Here is a 24,303-nt window from a genome sequence, read left to right as displayed (position 1 = left end):
AGGGAGTTAGGTATCATTAGGAGAATTCAGAAGTTTTGAAAATCTAGATTTTTCTTCAAATTCCATATTCTTTCACCTTAACCCCAAATCAGAATCGAGTGGTCCTAAGCTTTGTGCAGGGCATAATGACACACAAGCAGATCTAAGGAGCTGGCTTTTTAGCACATTTGAGTATCTTCTGTAACAAGGAGCTTATTACTTCCAAAACATTCTGATACCAGATCTTTGCATCTAACAAGTAATTCCCTTTCCTTCCTCTGGATGAATAAAATGTTACTATGAAAAATTTGAAATACACACAAAAGGAAGATAGTATAAAATGCCTGTGTATCTGGCTTCAACAGCTATTATCTGTGGCCAGGTTTATTTCATCCATAACTCTCCCTATCACAACACCTCATTTGGCATTAAAACTACATTAACTTCATTTATAAATCATCTAAAATTTATTGTGTACTCACACACTCCAGGCATATGTGTGGAGACCAAAGAGCATTTGAGAAATCTAATCTCTTTCCACTATGTAGGTCCTTGGCATCAGGCCATCAGGTTTGGTGGCAAACGTTCCTACATGCTGGTCCTTTTACAAATTCATCTATCTACCTATCCACTCACCTACCTACCTTACAAAAACTAACAACTATAATACCAGAATCATACCAAAATATTAACATAATTCCTTAACTTCATTATACACATTTTTTTTTTACCTTTTACAAATATAGGGATACACTACTCTGCCCTTGTGAATGTAACTGTCTCAGTAGCTTTCTTAAAAAAACACGAGTTCAATCTGAATACATACAACCCAAATAAAGCTATGTAAATTCATACATTCCAAGTCCCAGTCCTGAACGGTATAGAATATGCCTACCAGGAGCCTCAACTTGTTAAAGATAATTACTATACCTTTTTATTTTATTAAACTTTTTAAGACAGGGTCTCACTGTGTGTCAAACAGGTTAAACTTGAACTCAAAGATTCACCTGCTTCTGCCTTCAAGGTGAAAGAGTGACACCACGTCAGGCCTTGATTATTTCATCTTAACAAGGGTGAAAGAAAGGAAGGATGATCAATGGGAATTAAACTAGACGTAAGTTCACAAAAGCAGGGTAAGTACATGCAGCTGGTAATGTAGTGTTTCCAAAGGCCAAGAGAAAGAATTTCAGTGTTTTTACCATAAATGATAAAACATTTAAGTTTCCTATAAGATCAAAGGCTCACTTTTTCTTTGATAGTGAGATTACAACGTTCTATTGCCCCAAATGAGTGGGCTCCAGGTAGCTGCCCTTATCAAACAACTACAAACAGCTGACATCTCAAGCCCTGACTAGTAGTACCATACACAGAATTACTTTTGATCATGTTTAACCTACAAAAATGAGACTGCTATTAAAAAGATTATGAACTCATTAGTGCCCTACAGTACAAGGTGAAAGAACTGGGGAGGACTAACTTTCCTTCTTCCCCTCTCCTCACTTAAAAATTTTAGGTAAAATTCACAGAATACAAATGTCACCGTTGTAACTATTTAAAATTGTATAATTCTGTAGCTTTTATAACATTCAAAATTTTGTGCAATCATCAACAATTTCAGAATGGTTTCTTCATTTCAAAGAACCTGTACTGTTATGCCATTCCATATACAGCAATCTAGCCCATGCAGAGGCTATTCTGCTTTCTTTTTCTACACATCTGTCCCCTTTAAAAATTATTCATTTAATGCATATGAGTTTTTGTCTGCATGTATGCTATACATCGTGTACATGTTTGTTTCCTCTAGAACCCAGAAGAAGGCACCAGATTCCCTGGGACTGGAATTACAGACCATTGTATATCACCATGTAGGTGCTAAGAATTGAACTCAGGTCCTCTGGAAAAGCAGCCAGTGTTCTTAACTATTGAGCCATTTCTCTAGTCTCTCATTTACCTCTTAATAATGCTTCATATAACTGGAATTATATAATACCTGCAAAGTGGAGTTTTTGTTGTTGTTAATTCTCAAACAAGGTTTTTTACCCCTGGTTAGTCTAGCACTATGTAATTCAGACTAACATCAGAACTTGTGGCAATTATTCTAACTCAGCCTCCTAAACTCTGAGATTATAGACATGTGGCACCAGAATTTTTAGATCTAATTTCTTTCTATCTGCATGTGTGGTTCTGTTTGTTTTTCCTGCTGGTGAGCAATAAACCCAGAGTGCCTTGCCCAAGCTAAGCCCTCAATCCCAGACTCGGGCATATTTTCAAGCTTTATGTATCATGCATCAAGATTTCATTCATTTTTTTTAAGACAAAAGTATTCCACTGCATGGATATACTATATTTGTTAGCCCATTCTTTAGTTCAACATTTAGGCAGTTTCTACTTTGAATCTTTGATTTTTTTTAATGAATAACTGAGTTTTTAAAAAGTAGACAAAGATCTAAAATAGACATTTATCAGCCAAACATTTATAATTGCTAACAGTTTGAGGACAGCATGAGATGCATAGTGAGTTTAGAGAGTATTGTCTCATACAAATGAACAAACAGGTGAACAAAATGATTATGTGTACAACACCCCCCCACCCCATAAAGCACAGAGATGCCTAGTAAAACCTCAAATAGAGGCTAGAGTAGAGTTCAGTGGTAGAAAGCTTGCTAAGCTTCCGTAAGTCCCTGGGTTTGATCCATAGTACCATAGAAAAACAAAAGCCATGAAAGAATAATCAACACCTACTAAAATGGAAAATAGTGAGTGCTGAAAGAACTCGAGAAACCTGAACTTTCATACATTCCTAGTAGGAATGTAAACAGGGAAATGGTATGGAAAAATAGTATACATAGTTGAGCAGTCTAAGTCCTTAGGAGGCTGAGGGAAGGGAAAGTCTGAATTCAAGGTCAGCCTGGTTTCTCATAGTGAGAGAAACTCTATATCCAAAACCAAACCAAACAACAAACTACACACAAAATTACCAATATGGTCCACTCAGCTGCACTGCTCCTGCTTCTCCCTCTCCCTCTTTGAGGAAGACACTATATAGCCCTAGTGGACCTGGAAACTGCTATACAAACCAGGGTAGCCTCAAACTCAAGAAATCTGCCTGTTTCTACTTCCTAAATGCTGGGATAGAAGGTGCAAACTTCCTAAAAGGGGGATTAAAGCTTTTCTTTTGTAATCCTTAAACATTCGTTTCCAAGATCTACAGATATAGAAACAAGATGTTTGAAAAGGAAAATTTTAAACTGTCTGACTCTCTTCTGAGCAAAAGTACAGTATTTGCAGATGCCCCTTAACTAACAATGTCTTAAGCCTGCAATCCCAGCACACTGGCAGGCTTCACCGGAATGGCTGTTTCAAGTTTCAGGGCAGTTTGAGTCTTGTCTCAAAGGAGCTAAAGAACACTGGTAATGACCAGGTTCAGTTCCCAGTACCCACATGGTGGCTCACAACTGATGCCCTTTTGACCTCCACGTGTATTGCACATATATGGGGCACAGATATACAAGAAGGCAAAATAACCACACACGTAAAATAAAAACAAATCTTAAAAAAAATTCCTAAAAAAAAAAAAACTAATGATAATCTTTATACTACTATTTCATTCTTCTTTTATCAATACAGGGGTTTACGGAGAAGTAGTTAAATGGCCCTTTTCCTGTCTCTCTGAAGTTACGTTTTTCTTTGTGGTTGTGTCTTTCACGATTTAGTAACAAAAGAAAATGTATTGGAATTTGTATAATGAATTCCTCATTTGCCCTGAAAATAAGAGAAGAAAAGGAAAGGTATAATACACACACACACACACACACACACACACACACACACACACACACACACACACACACACACACGAGACCAAGATTATCTTTAAAACTCACTTCAGTGGTCTTGCATGTTTGTTTTGTGTTTTGAGACAAAGGTTCTCTAGAGAGCCCTGGCTACATAATCACTAGGTCAACAGGTTGCCCTCAAACTCACAGTGATCTACCTGCCTCTGCATTCTAAATTCTGGGATTAGAGGTCAGTGCTACCAGACCGGCCTACCTAGGTTTTTATAATCTTACAAAAAACTAAGCAAATTTTCAGTTGGCCTAATCACATTTAATCTTTTGCCACGCAAGAAAAGAACCAAAGCAGCCTTGAGAGCAAAGAAAAGCAAGATTAAAAAGACCATCCCCCCCCCCCCCCCAACAAATGATTCACACAAATACGCACTCTTTTTTGCTGCTGAATTTTAGAAGTTAGCAAAGAGAAGCTATACCTGAGATACCTGGCCCTGGGCTTTTGAAACCTGAGCTGTCCGGATGATTAAAGACTGGCTTCTTGTTACAGTTGCCCCAGAAAGGGATTTTCCATTCACCTTCCTTTCTAGGTGACAACTTGCTGGCAATCTCTCTTCAAGAAGAACAGCATCCCAAGGATCCTCTGCTAGCAAAACTGGATTTTTCTTTTCTTCTTCATGTTCTAACACCTCCGCACAGTCTACCTTAGGCTTACTCAGAGGATCCAAGTCTAACCAATCAAATTTATTGATGTCTTCAGACTTTGGAGATATTTGTAGATTGCAGACTGAAGCTTTCGAGTTTGCTATTTCCAAATCAGTCCTTGCTTTCCCATTTTTTAAGAATTCTGAGGTACTTGCTATTTTGTCAAATAGTTTTGCCATGTCAGGACTGACTAGTGGCCGATAGACTGGTAAACTTCCTTGTGGATGAAATGGTGTGGCAGATGTCAAAGGATATGAAAAATATGGAGACTGTCCTGGAAGTCTTAAATATATAGACTCTGTAGATGGAAAAGTAGGCATCCTTGGACTGAAGCCATTCTGGAATGTGGCCTGTTTACTGTATGCTGAAGGATACACTGAAGGTAAAGTGTATGTGGAAGGCCCGCATAATCCAGGGGGCCACTGGCCTCTTTGACCAGTAGGTCTAAGATACAGCTGTGCTGAAAAAGGGCTCGGAACAGGAGTAACTGGCAATGCAGGAGTTTTTTTAGTTTCAAAATTGTCATCCAGCAGTATCTTCTCAAGTTCAGCTTGGGTGAGCTTTTCTACATCAATATCTACTGCTCTTTTTTGGGACTCCAACTCAGGAAACACCATGAGATCATAATCCTGTTTGTTAAAACCTTGTGTTCTTTGTCTAGTGCTGCTGCTAGACAGCTCAAAGCCTCTTGGACTACCAGTCACTTGTCTATCCTTTTGCAGTTTTGCTAAGGCTTCCGCTTCCATTTGTAATGCTTCTGCTTTGTCCACATCTTTGGTTCTTATTGGTTCTGGATGTGAAGATGAACATTGTTTAATTTCACTGTTGTTGGAAATCTGAGCCATGTCCACAAAAGGGACCAGGCCTTAATCTTTTCTTGTAGCTTCCAAAATACCAGGACCTATACATAAAAATAAACATAACACTCAGTTAGATTTTCTAAACATAAATTTATTTTGTTTAAACCTATTCCAAAATGTTAAAAATGTACAAAGTAGCACAGCTTAGAATAGTAGGGAAAGCTTTAAAATTATAAAGAGCTATAATATTCTACTCAAAAATTTTATCATAATTCAATTTACCATACAGTTTTGATTACACTTCAATTTATATGCAGTTAAAAATCACTTTTAACCACTGAGCCATCTCTCCAGCCCACTAACACTGATTCCTGCTTATGCTCTTTGTTTTGTTTGTTTGGTTGGTTTTTTGGTCTTGTTCAACCCTAATGTGATATTTTTTGTTTTATCTTTTATTTTATGTTGTTATATTTTTATTATTTTCCTTAAATGCCTTTTTAAAATAAGGATTTATTTATTTAATGCATATGAGTATACACCAGATCAAATCCCATTATAGATGGTTGTGAGCCACCAAGTGGTTGCTGGGAATTGGGAACTCAGGACCTCTGGAAGAACAGCCAGTGCTCTTAACTGCTAAGCCATCTCCAGCCTGTTTGCTTTCTTACTGAGAGACAGAAAGAAAATGAACAGATGGGAGGGGAGGTAGGAGGCACTGGTAGGAATAGAGGGAGGGAAAACTGTAATCAGGATAGATTATATTAAAAAAAAGATTTATTTTTCAATAAAAGGAAAACAAAAACCATGGGACCCTATCAAAAAAGAAGGGGGAGGAGCTAGAGTAATGGCTTAGTAGTGGCTGCACTTTGGAGGATCCACATTCAATTCCTAACACCAACTCAAAAGCTCATAACTGTAACTAGTTCCAGAAGATCCAATGTTCATTTCTGGCACTCTGATTGTAACACCAGACAATAGGTGGTATGTATACATGTATACAAAACACCGATTCACATTTAATAAAATTTTACATTCTTATTAGTTTTATTATTATTAAGGTTTTATCTGCATGAGTGTTTTTTCTGCGTGTATATCTGTGGACCACATGCATGCCTGGTACTCATGGAAATTACCAAAAAACATTGGATCCCCTGGAACTGGAGTCACAGATAGTTATGAGCTGCCATGTGGGTGCTGGGAACGATATCCAGGTCCTTTGCAAGAAAAAGTGCTTTTAAAACACTGAACCATTTCACTAGCCCCCAAAGAATTGTTTTATCTTTTAATTAAAAAGGAAGGAAGCTGCTACATGATCGTTAACAAGTGAAAAAGGTTTCAAAAAGTGCCTCATTTTATAGATAAAAAATTAAGTCAAATTAAAAAATAATATAATAATTAATATTTATCTCTAACTTTCAAGGTAATCCCCTGTTGATCACAAAGGCCATAGCTATTTTAAAATTCTCTAAAAGAGGGCAATTAAACTAGTCAATCAAACTTTTGGATACCATTTGCATACCCTAAAACAAAGAAAAATTAATTTAAAAGCGCCTTGCTCCTTCTGTGGTAGACATTCATTTATAATTTAAAGTTAAACCTCAGGAAAAATAAAACAGGTCAGTCTAGCTACTCATCTAAATGCTTTCTGATCCTAACAATTCTAGATAGTTAGCCAGGCCTTGTTGCCTCCCTAAAGAATACGGGAGAATGAGGTCCCAGAGAGCTCCAGGGGTGCCAACTATGAGGTCCCAGTCCAGCTTATACTACATAGCCAGACTCTGTCAAAAAACAAGAAGAAACAGGGCCAGTGGTAAAGGCACCTACAGTAAAACTTGACAACCTGAATTGAGTTCTCAGTACCTACATGGTTGAAAGAAAATGCCAATTCCTAAAAAGAAAGCCAATTCTTAGAGGCTATCTTCTAAACTGTCACATACACAATTTAAAAAACTTAGTTACAAGATACTAAGAAAATGAAGAAGCAATGATTGTAGTTCAAGAATAGACACAATTCTTTTCGCTGCTAGTCACCATCATGGTTTACATGCATGCTCCTTGAAAGGGCTTGTCCTAGTTGGCTCTCCCCACCTGGCTAAAGGTGACATCGGACAGTGTCAGGAGCATATTTACAAAATGGCCAAGAAAGAACTGACATCTTCAGAAATTGGTGTGACTCTGAGGGACTCATGGTGTGTCTACAGGTCTAGCTTTTTAGCCAGCAATAAAATTTTAAGAATCCTTAAGTCTAAATGCCTTGACCCCGAACTCCCTGAGGATCTCTACTACTTAGATTAATAAAGCAGTCTCAGGGACTAGAGAGATGGCTCAGTAGTTAGGAGCACTGTCTGCTCTTCCAGAGGTCCTGAGTTCAATTCCCAGCAACCACATGGTGGCTCACAATCATCTACAATGGAATCTGATGCCTTCTTTTGGTATCTGAAGACAGCGACAGTGTACTCATACATAAAATAAATAAATCTTCCAAAAAATTTCTCAGCCTGCAGGCATCTTGAGTATCAGAAATGATGAGGATGATAAATTTCACCTGTGACAGAAGAGTTTCAATGGCTCCTTATCATAAAACTAAGCAGGTCCTCCTCTCATTTGAAAGTATGAGTCATCCATAGCTTCAGTTCTAGTTGCATAAATCTGTCTTAAATACTTGAGCAATAAAAATCACTTAAAAATAGACATTCTAATACAACAATGGCATGGAACTGATGATGCCACTATTAGAAATAAAATTGTGAAGCTGGGAAGACATTTCCGTCAGTAAAGTGCTTGCCACGAGGGCCTAAGTTTTGTCCCAGGCATCCACATAAAAACTCATACATGACGGTACAGGCTTGTAATCCCAGGATCAGGGAGGTGGTTCCAGATAGATGGATCCCTAGTGCTCACTGGTTTTCTAGTCTAGCCTACTCAGTTAATGTCCAGTGAGTGACTCTGTCTCAAACAAAAGATGGACAGCACCTGAGGGAGGACACCCAAGGTTGACTTCCAGCCTACATACACACACCATACACACAATTGTGGAAATTGTAGTTACTAATGCTTAATAAAAAATCATGGTAAGTATCTACATTTCTATATTATCTATGTAGAGCTAGAGATACATAGATAGTGTCACACTCTACATAAGCAATTTAATCCTCACAAATTTTACAAAGTCCTATTGCTAATATCTCTGGTTCACAAATGAAGAAACATAGAACAGTTATATAATATGCCTAAATTTGGAGCAGGTAGGAGCTGGAAAAATGGCTCAGCAGTTAAGAGCATTAGCTCTTTCAGAAGACCTGCATTTGGTTTCTAGAATTCACATGGTAATTCCAATTTCAGGGGATCCAACATCCTCTTCTAATCTCCAAGGCACCAAACACATAAATGGTGTGCATACATGCATGCAAACAAAGCATAATACTCATAAAATAAATGAATCTAAAAAGTAAAATTAAACTAAACTTATTGTAGGCAGCAAGTGTGGAATATAGCCAAGCATTACTAACTTACATGATATACTTTTAATTACCTGGAACTAGTATAGGCTTAAATCACCATAATTTATCCATCATAAATATCAAATTTCTTCTTCAATCTTGAACTATTTTTTCCTACAGTAATAAGTTTTGCTTCAATTTCATCCTGAGGCAGTTAGCACTGCTATGTAGTCATAACATACATAATTTCTCAGTAATTTACCAGCAACAAATGACTGGCACATTTATAATTTCACCAGTCTTTCTTACTTCTATAGTCAAAAATTTAATGACAGGGAAAAAAAAAACTCAAGCCAAAAAAAAAAAAAAAAAAAAAAAAAAAAAAACCAAACTTTTAATAACAATTCACCCTCTACTTAAAAAAAAAAAAAATCAGATGGTTGGATTCAGAATAGGGAGAGGCAATTATCTTGAAAAGAATATGGCAACAGAGAACTAAAATTAGAAGTTTTATCTCTGTTAAAGACAGAAAAACCAGTAGATAAAGAGAATATTCTATCTCTAATTCGTGAGAAAGAGGAACTCATCTACGAGGAGAAACCAAGTACTTTGGTATTAAACACTAATTTATCACAAAGATAAAATAAAAGACACAGAATTTAAATGAAAAATTTAAAATGTCAACAGTTTTATTAATAAAAACAAATAGATTAAATAATGTTAACAATATTTTTTTTACTATATCCAAATTATCACATCACAGACAATTAATATGAAAGTGAATAGAGTATTTTCTTCTTTTACTACTGAGTCTTTGGAATTTGATGTTTATTTTACACTTCCTTATCACAAGAGAGCAGTTGGCATTTGTTTTAAGTTCTTTGATACAGAGTTTCATGTAGCAGAACCCACATTAGCTACATTAAAGGATGCATTTTAATCCTCCTGTCTCTCTCTCTCCCAGTGCTGAGATTATAGGTTAATGCTACTGGGATTACAGCCTGCATCACCACACCCAGCAAGCTCATCACACATGTGCACAGTCAACAGAGTTTAGAAGCAAAGGTTTAACAGGGGGAAAAGGGGAGCAAACAAGCATTCTACCTTCTGCACAGTAACAAGATGGATGATAAAACAGTCCCCAACAGCTATCTTTCTCCTCAAGGTAGAAAAGCAATTCAAATGCTTTACTATTTGGGGAGAAAAGAAATTGTCTTTTTATTTAAGTCTACAAATTATACAGCCCTTACATAAAAGCTACCTGATCTTTAACTTATTGTAATTTTTATTTTAATTTTTTTGCAACACAAGAAATCAAAGCAGCCTGACAGTAGTGGTGCACACCTTTAATCTCAATGCTCAAGAGGTGCAGGTGGGTAGATCTCTGTGAATTTGAGGCTAGCCTGGTCTACATGGTAAATTTCAGCACAGCCAAGGCTCCAGAGAAACCCTGTCTCAAAAAACTCAAAAACTAAAACCCAAAACAACAACAACAAAATGGAAGGAAGGAAGGAAGAAAGGGAGGGAGGGAGGGAGGGAAGAAGAAAATAAACCAAACCAAAAATATATGAGGCAACTGCTCTACCACTGAGTTATATCCCCAACCATCTTCATATTTTTTGTTTGTTATTTAACTTTTAAAACATATGTAACTTCCAATTAACAATATTCTAGAATATGGTGGTTGGAGAGATGGTTTAGCAGTTAAAAGCACTAGCTGCTCTTGAATTCTTGAATAAGACCTGGGTTCAGTTTTCAGAACCCAAATGGCAACTTACAACTAGCTCTAATGCTAGTTCCAGGGGATCCAATGCTCTCTTCTGGTTTCTGAGGGCACCAGGCAAGCAAGAAGTGTGTGTGCATACATACAGGTGAAACACTCATAGGTATACAATTTTTAAAAATATATTTTGGTGTAAGAAAAGTCATAAAAAGAAAAATAAGAGTTTATATATAGCTACTGCACAGAGAAGGCTTCCTTAGCCTTATTCAAAACCTATAAACCACAGAGAATTTTCATAACATTTGGGGTACACACATTTTTAAAAGTTATTTTTGTTTATGCACATGAATATTTGCCTACGTGCGTATGTATACCATTTGTATGCCTGGTGCCCACAGGGGACAAAAGAGTGTTTCAGATCCCTGGAACTAGAGTGACAAGAGTGTTATAAGCTGCTATATAAATACTGGGAACTGAACCAGATTCTCTGCAAGAATACTTTGTATTTTTAACCACTCAGCCACCTTTCCAGTCTGGTACATAAACATTTAATACTAATGTGACAAAGGCAAGCACCATGAAATGTGTTCACTTCCTCAGTGGTGTTTCCTAGATATATGTACCCCCACTCTGCTCAATGATGAAAATTGAAATAAAGTTTAACTATGCTGTGCAGTAGTGGTATGAATGTTTAATCCCAACACTTGGGAGGTAGAGGCAGACAAATCTCTGTGAGTTTGAGGCTAGCCTGGTCTACACAGAGAAACCCTGTCTCAAAAATCAAAAAGTTTAACCATAAACTATCTGTGGAAAACAATAACCCAAGAAGAATAAATTTCCTACTGTCAGATGTCACCTTTAGGCAGGTGGGGATGTAGACAGTAGAGCAGTAGAGTAGAGCCAACTAGTAATACTTGTGAAGTTAGTATCAAATCAAATTATTACATATATGATACTTTCTTAAAGGAAGTAAAGGGTTGTTTGTGAAGGGTTGTGTGTTTATCTTATGTATTTCAGGCTGGCCTTGAACTCCTACCTCCACTTTTTAATCACTTGTCACCATGCCCTGACGGAAGGAAGTAAGCTGTAATTTTATATTTTATGTATTATATAAATACTTTAGCCTTGTCCAAAATGAAGTCTACTTTGGCATACCTAATAGGAATGTCATTGCTTAACGTGTGACTGGCCATATATAACAACCAACTAGATTAGTTGGGGTGGGAAAAACTTACTGTGATAAAGTGTAATCTTAATTCAACCTGGAGACTGAGTTCAACACCACCACAGGCACTCTGCAAACTGTGCCTATGCAACGAAACATAGTCCCTGAAACTCATGTGGGAATCCCTGGTGTCAATACTCCATGCATACCATTACACACTGATAGTGAGAGCGTAACACATTCTTACTTCACAAGGGAAAACTACAAGTTCCACGTTGGGAACATTCCTGGACTTTGCTCTACATGCTCTTTTCCTTGGCTGATTCTAATCTATCCTTTCCCTGCAATAAACCATTAACCACAAATGTAACAGTGTTCTGTAAATTTTATGTTTCCTAACAGATTATCAAACCTAAGGGTGGTTTGGGAAATTCTGCCTTTCAATGTATGACATGAGGATAGTCTTATGGGCATTATGCCTTCAGAGGAGATGATAATAAAGACAGTAAGGCAGATCTGAAATACAAAAAACAGGAAGCAGGAGTGAATAACGCTCTAGAGACAGGACAAACTGGTTAGAGACTGACAACAGAGTTCTATATAATGTTAGTGTTCAGAATCCATATTTTGCTGATGAGATGTCATGGTTCTTTTTATGCATTTATTTGCAGTTTGATAAGATTTATGTATGTTTTAAATACTCTAGATAATCTAAATCAGAATCCTAGATTTTTATAATAAGCTAAATTACTATACTATTTATACCTACCTCATAGTATGTAACTCCCGCAACAGACAACTATAAAGAACCAAACAAACTTGACAGAAGGGCATAGAGCAGTGATTCTCAACATATATGTAGCAAGCCCTTTGGGGGCAAGTGGAAAACAACACTTTCACAGGGGCCCCTAAGACCACTAGAAAATAGATAACTGACATTACAATTCATAATAGTAAAAACATTAGTTATGAAGTAGCAATGAAATAATTTTATATTTGGGGTCCACCACATGAGAAACTGTATTAAAAGGTTACAGGTTAGGAAAGTTGAGAACCACTGGCAAAGAATACATCTATAATCTCAACAGTGAGGAGGCTGAGAAAGGAGGACTGCCATGAGTTCAAAGACAGACAGACAGACAGACAGACAGACAGACAGACACACACACACACACACACACAGAGAGAGAGAGAGAGAGAGAGAGAGAGAGAGAGAGAGAGAGAGAGAGAGAGAGAGAGATACCCTGGAGGAGGAGAGATGGGACATAGCTGGCTGAGACTGAGACTGATTACTGGGTTTTATCATAACTGCATTTCAGCTTTGATTAGGCATTTCACCTCTCAGGGAACCAATTTCCAAGTAAATGAAGTGATTATGCATTGAATGGTAAGATTTACTCAAACACCAGCATTTCAACATCAATCTTGATTTGCAAATTTTAATTTTTTCTCTAAATTTATATTAAATGTACAGTGATATTTCTGCCTTACAGTCTGACATAATGAAAGTTTTCATTTGAATCAAACTTAATTTTACTTTATGGATTTGGTGAAATGTTTTTGATGAAGTTGGAGAATAAGTTAGCTGAGGATATAGGCTTCAGGTTCAATGTCTAGCCACAAAAAAGAAAAAAGTTCAGTCATTAAGATTACATATCAAACCTCTCTGCCCTTTTTCAAAGAACCTTGAAAAATCTGACAATAAGAGTGTGCAGTGTTGTAGATGCTCTACTGTACTTAACAGTGTAACATAATACAGAGATAAACTCTACACACATGAATTTACACTGTTCAAAAACCCCTACCATTCTGTAGAAAATAACAAATAAAAACAAAAATGGAGGGATTTGGGATATAGCTCAGTAACAGAAAGATTTGCCTAGCATGGAAAGGGTCGAGGTTTCTTGGCAGGGAGGGAAGGAAACAGGAGACCTAAGAGATAAATATGCAGATAAATGAGGGGACTAGCAATAACTTGGCATAAGGATGATGGCAGTGGAAATGTTAGAAGTAGTTTGATTTAAACAAACATGCTGAGTTTAGAGAGTATGTGAAACAGAAAAACAAAAAAATCATTTTGTTGAGGAGGTGGTGGATGCTGCTTTTAGTCAATGGGGGAAAAAATAAGGCATAGGAAAAATTAAGTTTCCCCAAGGTTCTTCATGATCTTAAAGACAGGTAAAGCGGGGCATGGTGTCTCACACTTGCACTTGCAGCCCCAGGAGCCAGAGGGGCTCAGTAAAATACTACTGACTTTAATGCCAGCTTGTTCCACCTATACAGTTCCAGGCTAGCCAGGCCTACATAGTGTAGCCCTGTCTCAAAAGAACGAAAACAAACAAAAAGACCAAAATGTAGGTACAGTTCTCCAGAGATCCAGCACCTGCCAGGTGAGAGCCAGTGAGATAGCTCAGTAGGTAAATTGCTTGCCAAACAGCTATAAATAGAAGAGCATAAAAGTTCAAGAATAAAGTGGAGAGCAACTAATCTTACCTGTCTTTATTTCAGTTAAATTATTATTATTATTATTAATTATTATTATTGTTATTATTGAGAGAGAGAGAGTGTGTGTGTGTGAGGTGTGTAGGGGTACTCATGCCCTAGCACCTTAAGAATTGGTTCTCTCCACCCCATGAGTCCCAGGGATCCAATTCAGGTTGTCAGGTTTGGTGACAAGCTTTTTTTTACCCACAAGGCTTTCTTGCCAGCCCATATTTTTAAAATTTAAAATTCAAAATGTTTTGTACAAGTATACTAATGAGCTTAAGTCATGATAAAAAGCAATGGCTATACTGTAATCTAATAATCACTAATCTTTGTTCCGCTCTCAACCCTTAAGAGCAACATTCTAAACATCCAGGACACTCAGCCACAACAACTGTGTCTAGACAGGGATCTACTATGTATGAGATGGGGGAGCACAAGGAAGAGAAGACCCAGTCACAGAAAGAAGCTTCTTCTGAATGGCAACATGCTAACCACAAGTTTGCAATCTAATGTGGTTTCCCAACAAAAGTTCTTGGTAGAGATAATTACTGAACTTTGGATTACTTTTCTGCTCATTCATTTGATATGAATCATTAAATATACTTTGACATTACCAAAATTTCAACATGACAAATAACAGTAAATCTTTTGTGCTAAATGTTACAGCATGGCTTAAAAGAGGTGAAAAATTAAAACTGAGAAATACAACTAAGAATTACAAAGTAGCTCTTTCTTTTCTGCAACAGCCTTGTCATCCAGACTGAGGGAGGCCTGGAATTTTGGAAATTCCGGGGCCAAGCACTGCAAGCACCCAGGAGGCCAGGGTGATGCTGGAGGCATGTATCACCACAGGATCAACTTTGACAAGTATCATCCAGGTTATTTAAATTGGTATGAGGCATTACCACTTGAAGAGGAACTTCAAGAGCTGAAGACTAGAAAAGACTAAAGGTGTTGGAGGCGCCTGTGTTCTGGTGGCTTAAAGCTACTGCAGAGATTAAATGCCAACATTAAAGAAAAAAAATTACAAAGTAAGAAACATAATAAACAATAAACTGAGTTAAGCTGGGAGTGTGGCTTAGTTGATCAGAGAGTGCTTACCTAGAATGCATGAAGAATACAATATATTTATGTATGTGTATAGATATATGTGTGTATCTGTGTATATGTGTGTGTGCGCGCATGCCATGTGTCCAATCATTAAAATAAATATTGATGTGCTCTAAACACTAAGAATTTCAAGCCCATGAAAAAATGCAGAGAAACATTAGTCAGAAGGGAGATACAAATCTACAACCAGACACATTTCAAATCTACTTGACAACTATAATTTTTTAATGAAAAATACGTAGTGGCAAATACATTCAGAAAGTCTCATATTTTGCTAGTAAGGGATATAAATGGGGCAGCCACTCTAAAAAACATTTTTGTGTGCTTCCTTTAAAATGTAAACATAATTATTGCTTGAGCTAGCAATTCTACTCCTACTCAACAGCAACAAAAACAGACTTAATTTACATATCAATCTGTTTAAAGGTGACCAAACGGCAACCTTGGTATAGCACTATTATTTACAATAGCCAACAGATGGAAATAACCAAGTATCCATCAATGCATGGATATACAAAATGTGGCATATGCACAGAACAGAATATCATCTAGTCATAAAAAGAAATGAATACTGTTATATGGATGATCCTTAAGGGCATTATACAAAGTGAAATAAACCAAACAAAAGGAACAGATACAGTCTATTTCCACTCAGGAAATGTCTGAAATAAGAAAACAGGGAGACAGAAAGTTGAGTAATGATTATTAAAGAATGCAGGAGGTAGGAGCATGGGAAGTTATTACTTAATGGGCAGTCTCATTTTGTAGTAGTAAGTTTTTCTAAAAAGACAGTGGTGTAGACAACATTAGAACTGATGCCACTAAACTATAAATGAGCAAATGTCCGTGTGTGTGAAAGAGAATGATAGAGAGAATGTGTGTGTGAGAGACAGACAGACTGACTGACTGACTGAGGGGATAGCTCAATGGCAGAGTTCTTACCTACTAGGTTTAAGATCATGGGTTGAAGTCCCAATATCATGTACCCACCGGAGTCCGTTACATGCTTTTAATCCTAGCTCTCAGGAGTCTGAGGCAAGAGGATCAAGTGTTCAAAGCCAGTTTGATACACAAAACTAGACTGTAATTCAAAACGAACACCAATCTTTTTGAATTGATCAAAGTATCGTCTGTTTCTTCCTCCTTTCCTCCCTCCTCTTTTTGCTGACAGCATCCTTGTGTAGCTCAGGTTGCCCCAGACTCACTACACTAAGTAGCAAAGGATAACCATAAACTCCTGATCGTCTTGCCTCTTTATCTGTCAAGCACTATGACCACAGGTGTAAGCCATCAAGCTTGATCACAGAACTCCACAATCACTCTAGCAATGGAGCCACATCCCCAGTCTCATATTCTCTGTTCTAATTGCTGTTGTGGCAGTTCTGTGACTACTGTTTTCCATAATCAACAGAAGGGCTCAGTTTGGGTGCACAGATGTCTATATAAATAGATTTATATATGTAAAACATACCTCAGTAACTATGAGTGAGGCCAAAAAAGCAACTGCAGTTAGTGGGGTTCACACCTGTAATCCTTGCACTTACAAGGTTGGGGGCAGAAATACCGTAAGTTCAAGGCCAACCTAGGCTACAGAGTAAAAACATAACTCCAAAAAAAAAAAAAAAAAAAAAAAAAAAAAAAAGGCAGACAAGCACTGTCATGCCAAGCATTTCAGCATGCACACAATCCAGCCTGAAAACTCCTTGGCAGAATACTCATCTAACATGCAAAAGGAGGAAGGGAGGAGATCTATTCTAACAAAAGAGGGCCAGATACAGGATACACACATGTAATTTCAGCATTCAGAGACTAAGGTAGAAGAATGGAGGGCAATCAAATGTACTCTAGGTTGCCAGTGAAAATCTGTCTCCAACTCCCTCAAAAAGGGGGGGGGGGGGGAAAGGAAGGAAGGAAGGAAGGAAGGAAGGAAGGAAGGAAAGAAGGAAGGAAGAAAGAAAGGGAGAGAGAGAGAAAGTACAACACTGTATATCCCTGGAGCTAAAGGCCCCCTTTTCCCTCTTATCACTGTGGTCTAAAACTGATTTATACATTAAACTATGAAATGCTTGTTAGAACAGTCATAAATTCTACTGTGAACATAGATAAAGTGACAGTAAATAGACCAGTGCAGTTGCAGTTACTCAGTACTGTGGTTTTTGTTTCTAAGAATAGTTAGGTCTCCATAAGAGCTTATCTTGTAGGAAGAGCTTACATGTTTACTTACTCTCACAAACTGAAAGTAGAACATTTGAAAAGTATTTTCCTGATTTCTAAGTAGACTGCATTTGTTTTTAAAAAAACAAAACTCCCTCCTCAACAGAAGGCTTTACCAGCACTAATCTGCACTTGGGAGTTTCCTCTCATCCATTTCCTCACCTGGAAAGATTGTGGTTTTGCTTTGTTTTCTCATTATACAGTACAACTTTAATAATGATGTATAAGATACATGTAGTGGCCTATAAAGTACCTCTAACATTTATGATGCTGAGACAGTAGGATTATTCTAGGTTCAAGCCCAGAATAGGCTATACTTTTGAGACCCTGTCTTGAAAGGGGAGGGAAGGAGGGAGTGAGGGAGGGAGGAAGGGAGGGAGGAAGGGAGGGAAGGAAACAGCTATGTACACCTGTAATGCCAGTACTTGGGAAGATCAAGAGGTGAAGGCCACATAGCAAATCCAAGGCCAGCCTGCACTCTGTGACCCCTAGCTAAGAAAACTGTTGTCATATGGATTACAATTGGTTCTTCCAGGTTGCCCTATAAACTTGGACTATAAACTTTTGGAGTATAATACATACTCCAAAACTGTGCTACAAGTTACATATGTAAACATTCAAACACCAATTTAAGAAACACAATGAAAATAACACTGGACTAGTACTGCAAGACAGTGCCTTTCTACACAATATGTTAAATAAGTCATAATATAATTACGTCCCCTTTTCTTCTTCAAAAAAGCAAAAATATTCACCATTTATCTAAATAATAAGGTCTTGAGGAATAAAAGCATTATGTAAGCTATAATCAAAGCACATATCAGGCTCTCATGTGGTTTAAGTGAGTGGTTCTCCACCTTCCTAACACTGTTCCTCATGTAGTAATGACTCAAAACTATAACATTTTTCCATTGCTATTTTATAATGTAATCTTGTTGCTATTATGAATAGCAATGTAAATATCTGTGTTTTCTGATGTCTTTAGGTGACCCTTGTGAAAGAGGGTCATTCAACCCTCAAAGGACTCGCATCCCACAGGTTGAGAACCACTGTTCTAAGTTATCTACTTCTAATGTTAGTCTTTAACAAATCTCAATGTACATCAAATGAAATATTTTTTTCTATAGTATAACTGTTAAGCTAGGTATGGTGGTACACGCCTGTAATCCCAGGTACTTAGGAGGCTGAGGCAGGACAGCAAATTAGTTCCAGGATAACCTGAATTGCATAGAAAGACTGAATCTCAATACTAAAGCCAGGTACGGTGATTCATGTCCATAATGCAGTACTTGAAGGGCTGGGGCATGAGGACTACCATGAATTTCAAGGTCACTTGGGCCTACATAGTGAGCTCTGGGCCAATCTGAGTTAAAGTATATGACTCCATTTCACAGTAAAACCTTCAGAAAGCATTACTGTTTAAAAGTAAAGATAGTAATTATAGTAGTATTTTAATATATTTTCAAAGTTTAAAGATCAATACCTACAGCTAAGGCAACAAAAACTGCTTTCAAATCTATTTCAAAAGTGTTTTAAAATTCCATTTATTTTGTAACCAAATAGCTAAAAAGAAATCCAAGGTCAGTTATGGTGGTACCTGCCATCCTAACACTTGGTAGACAGAACTTAAGAAGAGTTAGATCTCAAGGTCCTCCTCAGCTACAATCTAAGGCCAACATAGGCTTCATGAGCTACCTACAAAAGCAAAAAGGAAATCCAAAAAGTAGTTCACACTTGCATTTATTTCCATTTTAACTGTCAAAATGTCTATGTGTACATCTTGTTCTTTTTTTTAAGCATTTATTTATTTAATGTATATGAGTATATTTCAATGTCTTCAGACACACCAGAAGAAGGCATCAGATCCCATTACAGATAGTTGTGAGCCACCATGTGGTTGCTGGGATTGGAACTCATGATCTTTGTAAGAACAGTCAGTGCTCTTAACCACTGAGCCTTCTCTCCAGCCCCATCTTGTTCTTTTTTAATCTATCACATCAGAAAGAAAACACAGGCTAGGTATGGTGGCACATGCCTTTAACTCCAGTAGTCAGGCTTCTCAACACAGTAAATTCCAGACCAGGGCTACACAGTAAGATCCCAAGTGGATGAGGTGCCAACAATTTAAAACAAAAATCCTAGGGTCAGGGATGGTATAAGATACCTCTTAATAGGTTTGTTGGATAAGGAAGTTCCCAAAATTCCTCCTCCCTCTTAATACAGGCTATTGCTATTGCTCTTGGTTGCTAACCAGACCTAATTAATAAGACACTATTGCTGAAGACATGAAACACTTCTGGTTGCAAGACATGCAAACATCAAGCTAGAACTAAGCTGGAAACTTCCTCCTTCCTTTTTTATGATACCAGAAGGCATTGTGCATGTTAGTAGAAGAGAATTGTCACCACCACCCTTACTTTGTTAGCTATAATTTCTATGGGCTATAATACCAATCTTCTGGCCAAGACTTGCACACTGGTACAATAGGGTCATGGCTGTTGTCTTATGGTTACTATGGCTGTGATGACACACCATGGACAAAAAACCAAACTGGGACAGGGGCTTATTTGGCTTATACTTCCAAATCATTGTTCATCATTGAAGGAAGGCAGGACAAGAACTCAAACAGGGTAGGAACCTAGAGGCAGGAGCATACGTAGAAGCCATTGAGGGCACTGATTACTGGCTTGCTCCCCATAGCTTGCTCAGCCTGCTTTATTGATGCAAATTAGCCAGCACAGCTGTTATGGGGACAACCAACTACTTCTAATTGGATTTGAGGCACACTCCATAGGAATTCATGCCTGTACTTGTACTGAAAATGGATGGAAGAGAGATCACAAGCCCAAAGAAAGGAACCTGTTACTGTTGTTTTGCTAAGTAGATAGAGTGTTGACTGCTTCTCTAGATATTTATGTTGTAGGACTATTCTCAGTGTTGGTCAAGGAAGCTTCTGTCTACAGTGGATAAGAGTTAATGAAGAGCTGTATGACTAGTCAAACAACTGACTACTGAGTGCTCAGCCTAAAACAGGACATCAGTGCCACCCCTCCAAAGTTCAGGTAATACTGAGGAAGGAGAGGCTGAAAGATTTTAAGGGCCAGAATATGGGAGGGAATACTGTAAAACAATCTTCAGGCGTGACATGGCTGCAGTATCCTTTATTCACAGAAGCATGGCACAAGACCTGCATAAGACTAGGCCCATCAGGGAGTGGGTGAGTGGGGGAACACTCTCATAAAGGCAGGGGGAAGGGGAATGGGATAGGGGAACACTGGGAAAGAGTTTGAAATGTAAGTAAAGAAAATATCCAAAAAAAAAAAAAAAAAAAAAAAAAAAAAGACTGGGCCCATTGGGCCCATTAACATTCTATCATGGATTTGGAAGGGATTCATAAACTTACCTCATTCTCAAGGAGCTATAGGAATGGTTGCAGGGGTAGGAAGTCATATTCCTCAGTGGCAACCCCTGGCTAGCCACCTTTAAGTAAATAAATAACCACCCATCCATGCTTATGCAGACAGCCTTAATTAAAATTTCCACAAAAGGAAAAAAAGGAAGACATAAAAGTTGTTGGGAGGAAGAGGAGGTAGAAATAAAAGAGGACTAACGGGTGGGGGTGGAAATATCATAGTATAATATTAAAAATTTAAATTAAAAATTTAATTAAATTTTTAAATAAAAATAACACTGCAAAAAAGATACAAGGTATACAGAAATACATAAAATAAAGATATAAAAACTATGACTTCATGGCCAGGTGTGCTGGTGCATGCCTTTAATCTCCGTACTTAGAGATAGAGACAGGTAGTTCTTTGTGAGTTCCAGAGTAACCAGAGATACACAGAGGGACCCTGTCTCAAAATAACAACAAAAGCAAGCAAGCAAGCAAGCAAGCAAGCAAGCAAGCAAAACTGTGACTCCCACATAAGCAAGGCAAACTAAGAGGTTTCTTTTAGCTTCAACCATAGTCCTACAAACAATATGGAAGACACCTATTGAGAACAGAATTTCCAAGTGTGACCATGATTCCTACTAAAAGAATATTGTATATAAATACTATCAAATAACTACCAGAGCTATCAGGCACTTTTCTCAATTACCTTACCACTGGCAGGTAATGGAAGAGAGCTTAGGATCTGACCACTTTTACCCATGTTGCTCTTGTTAATAGAAAGAACTAATTCTGTAAGCCTCATTTTGAGCATAATCCTTCTCATCAAACCTGCTTACTTCTTCACCTCCCAACCTAGGAGATCACATCCTTCCTTGGAACTTTGAATCCATCACTGTCTTTATAGCCACAGTGTTAGAACTTGCTAACCTGTCTTCCTAGGTGAATTGAACAATTTCTTCTTTGCTCCCCCCCCCCCAATCCCTTACCTCCCCAGTTTCTGGGGGTTGGTTTGTAGCCCAACTCAGTTACCAGTATCAAATGAAACCACCAAACTAAAGGGGATATGTGTCAGTGGTAGAGTGCTTGCTTAGGCCCTAGGTTCAATCCCTACTGGGAGGGCAGGGAGAGTGTTTGTCCAGATGAAACAAATCACCAAATTTTGAAATTCGGCACACTAAACCACCTTCAGCTTTTGCCTGTCTTTAATTTGTTTTGAAAATATGATCAATTAGTAAAACAGATTAATCTGTCTTATCAAAGCAAGATAAGTCACAATTTCATTCTGAAAGTACTGAGAATCAAACCATGGCCTGTGGTAAGGCAAGGTTTCTTAGCTATACCTCCAGCTCACAAGGCTTTTGTTGTTTTGCTTTTTTGTTTCTGAAGATAGTCTTCTGTAGCTCACTCAGGTTCATCTCTGCAGGTATGCTGTTAAAGAATTTTAAAAGTGTTTTGCACCTCTCCTGTTCTAAAGGGTTGATGTGATGGTGTGACACAAACTCTGAGCTCTTAGAAAAGCAGCCTGCCTTTAGGTACAAATGTACTGAATGTGCCTAATTTATTACATTCCAAACACTATGCCGGATTTACTGCCGGGCACAGAAATATACACAACATAAAACTGAATGGAAAATTTGGAGCTCTAAACAAATACAACAAAGACTCATACAGGTACACAGCTAATTACAGAAAGTTAGTTGTTTCTAAAATCCTGAAAGCAAACACGCCAACCTTTCTGCTCCATAAAACTGAAAAAAAGATCGAGATCACTAAAGTCTAATGTTTGCAAGTTAAACTGCAGGCAATATGTACACAGACCATAACACGACTTTCCTTCCTTTTTCATGATTACTTTTAGAGACAGCATCTCACTGGGTAGCCTAGGCTGGCTTTAAAGCTGATTCTCCTACCATAGTTCTACAATGAAGACAATCAGTGCAGTCACAGGGTACACCACCATGCCCAAGACAAATGAGATCTTCACAAGACAAACTGCTTTTGAATCGGAATTTAGCCAGCACTCATGGGAATTTGTGGAAGCTCTGTATTTATTTTGTACCTACGTTGAAAAATCACTTTGGAACTAAGTTTGAGTTAACAAATATCTCCGTATCAGTTAACAACACTTTTCAGTACTCAAAACACTGACTGAATGCCAAGCATGCAGACAGCTTCAAAAACTTGAAAATTTCAACCAAGGCATCAATGGCAGCGTGGTCTGTAACCTTGAATAACCACACCAACTCCCATGACAGCAGAGCTGCCCAACAGTTTCCTGTGGAGAGTGAGAACCATCATCAAGGAGGCAAGAGTACAAAGTCTTCCCTGGAACCAGCGTTCCTGGACCTCTGCGCAGCCGCTCTTCCCCACCACCGCTACTTCACCAACCCCCAAAGAATAGCCTTTTATTTTCTGACCTTGTGGCTTGCAATGTTCCACATTCAGTAATTTTTCCCAAGGCAGTTTTCCTCCTGACACCTACCTGGAAAGATTTGGGGATTCTTCTTTAATAAGGAATCTTGCTCAGGGATGCTTTCTTCGTGTCACTCAATTCAAACACCCACTAGCTAAAATGAAACAAACAAACAAAAGATAATTAGAACTTCACCTCCAATCAGGACAATACAGGGAAAGAACTACCATATACACTCCCCTCCTCTTCAATTATTTCTTGTTCCTCAGTCACTCAGGAAGAGTTAAATATTCTTTAATGCCCTCGCAAAAGGATGGTAGCTCAATATACACAAACATTATTGCGTTCCCAAAGCAAGTAGATTCTGATTTTTGTTTAAGGTAACGAGGTGAAGGGTCTCAGGAGAACCAGCCGAGGCTCCAAAAACCGAGCTGGGAGAGGAGGAAGAGGCCATAGCAGAAGTTCAACAGTCACTCTCCAGAACAGTCCGGACCTTAGCCTGGGACCGCCGCCGCGGCTCCTTCTCTGCCCCGGGGGACCGTGGGGTGGCTTCCCCTCCCCCCGGGGGACAGCAGCGTCGGGCGGCCCGCGACAAAGGGGCCTGGCGCGGGGCGCTGGCGACCGCCGGGTGGGGGACGGGGCCCGAGGAACGAGTCAGAGAGGATGGAGTGACCAAGGGGCACGGCGGCCGCGGTCCCTCCCCTCTGAGTCCCTCGGCCGCCGCGCAGCGCCAGGCCTCGCTCCGCACGCACGGTCGCCCCTCACCTCACGCTGTGGAAGCCCTGGTCTCCACCGCGACCCAAGCCTTCGCGCCCTCCAAGGTCCGAGCCATGTTTTCCTCCCGCCTCAGCTGGCTCAGCCGGCCGCTGAGGAGAGCTTCGACCGACTCCGCGGCCAGCCGAGCACTGCACGTCACTTCCGATGGTACAAGCACCGCCCTCGTGCTCGGACGCCTTACGATTGGCTGACACGGATGGTCTACCTGAGGGGGTGGGCAGGGCGCAGGCGGGGCCTGCGGGGCAGCCGCGGGGAGGTTGCGGGCCCGAGTGGTTGCCCTGGGAAATGGGTGTCTAGGCGAGGCA

General features: G+C 38.8%; 1 protein-coding gene across 1 annotated transcript in view; it reads right to left on the bottom strand.

Moving 5' to 3' along the window:
- PIK3C2A (phosphatidylinositol-4-phosphate 3-kinase catalytic subunit type 2 alpha) overlaps positions 1 to 24,051 on the bottom strand; it is an 89,602-nt gene extending 65,551 nt beyond the window's left edge. The window contains exons 1-3 of the mRNA XM_080911999.1: positions 23,987 to 24,051; positions 23,291 to 23,375; positions 4,247 to 5,373 (exon numbers count right to left, since the gene is read on the bottom strand). Of these exons, the coding sequence (XP_080768125.1) occupies positions 4,247 to 5,317 (1,071 nt within the window). The 5' untranslated portion in view covers positions 5,318 to 5,373; positions 23,291 to 23,375; positions 23,987 to 24,051. The remainder of the gene's footprint in view (positions 1 to 4,246; positions 5,374 to 23,290; positions 23,376 to 23,986) is intronic.
- Between the last annotated feature and the right edge of the window lie 252 nt (positions 24,052 to 24,303).

This window comes from Micromys minutus (genome assembly GCF_963924665.1).
Source record: "Micromys minutus genome assembly, chromosome: 2".
NCBI classification, from domain to species: domain Eukaryota; kingdom Metazoa; phylum Chordata; class Mammalia; order Rodentia; family Muridae; genus Micromys; species Micromys minutus.
The sequence above is the reverse complement of the archived record's forward strand: the minus strand, read 5'-3'. Positions and strand labels throughout refer to the sequence as shown.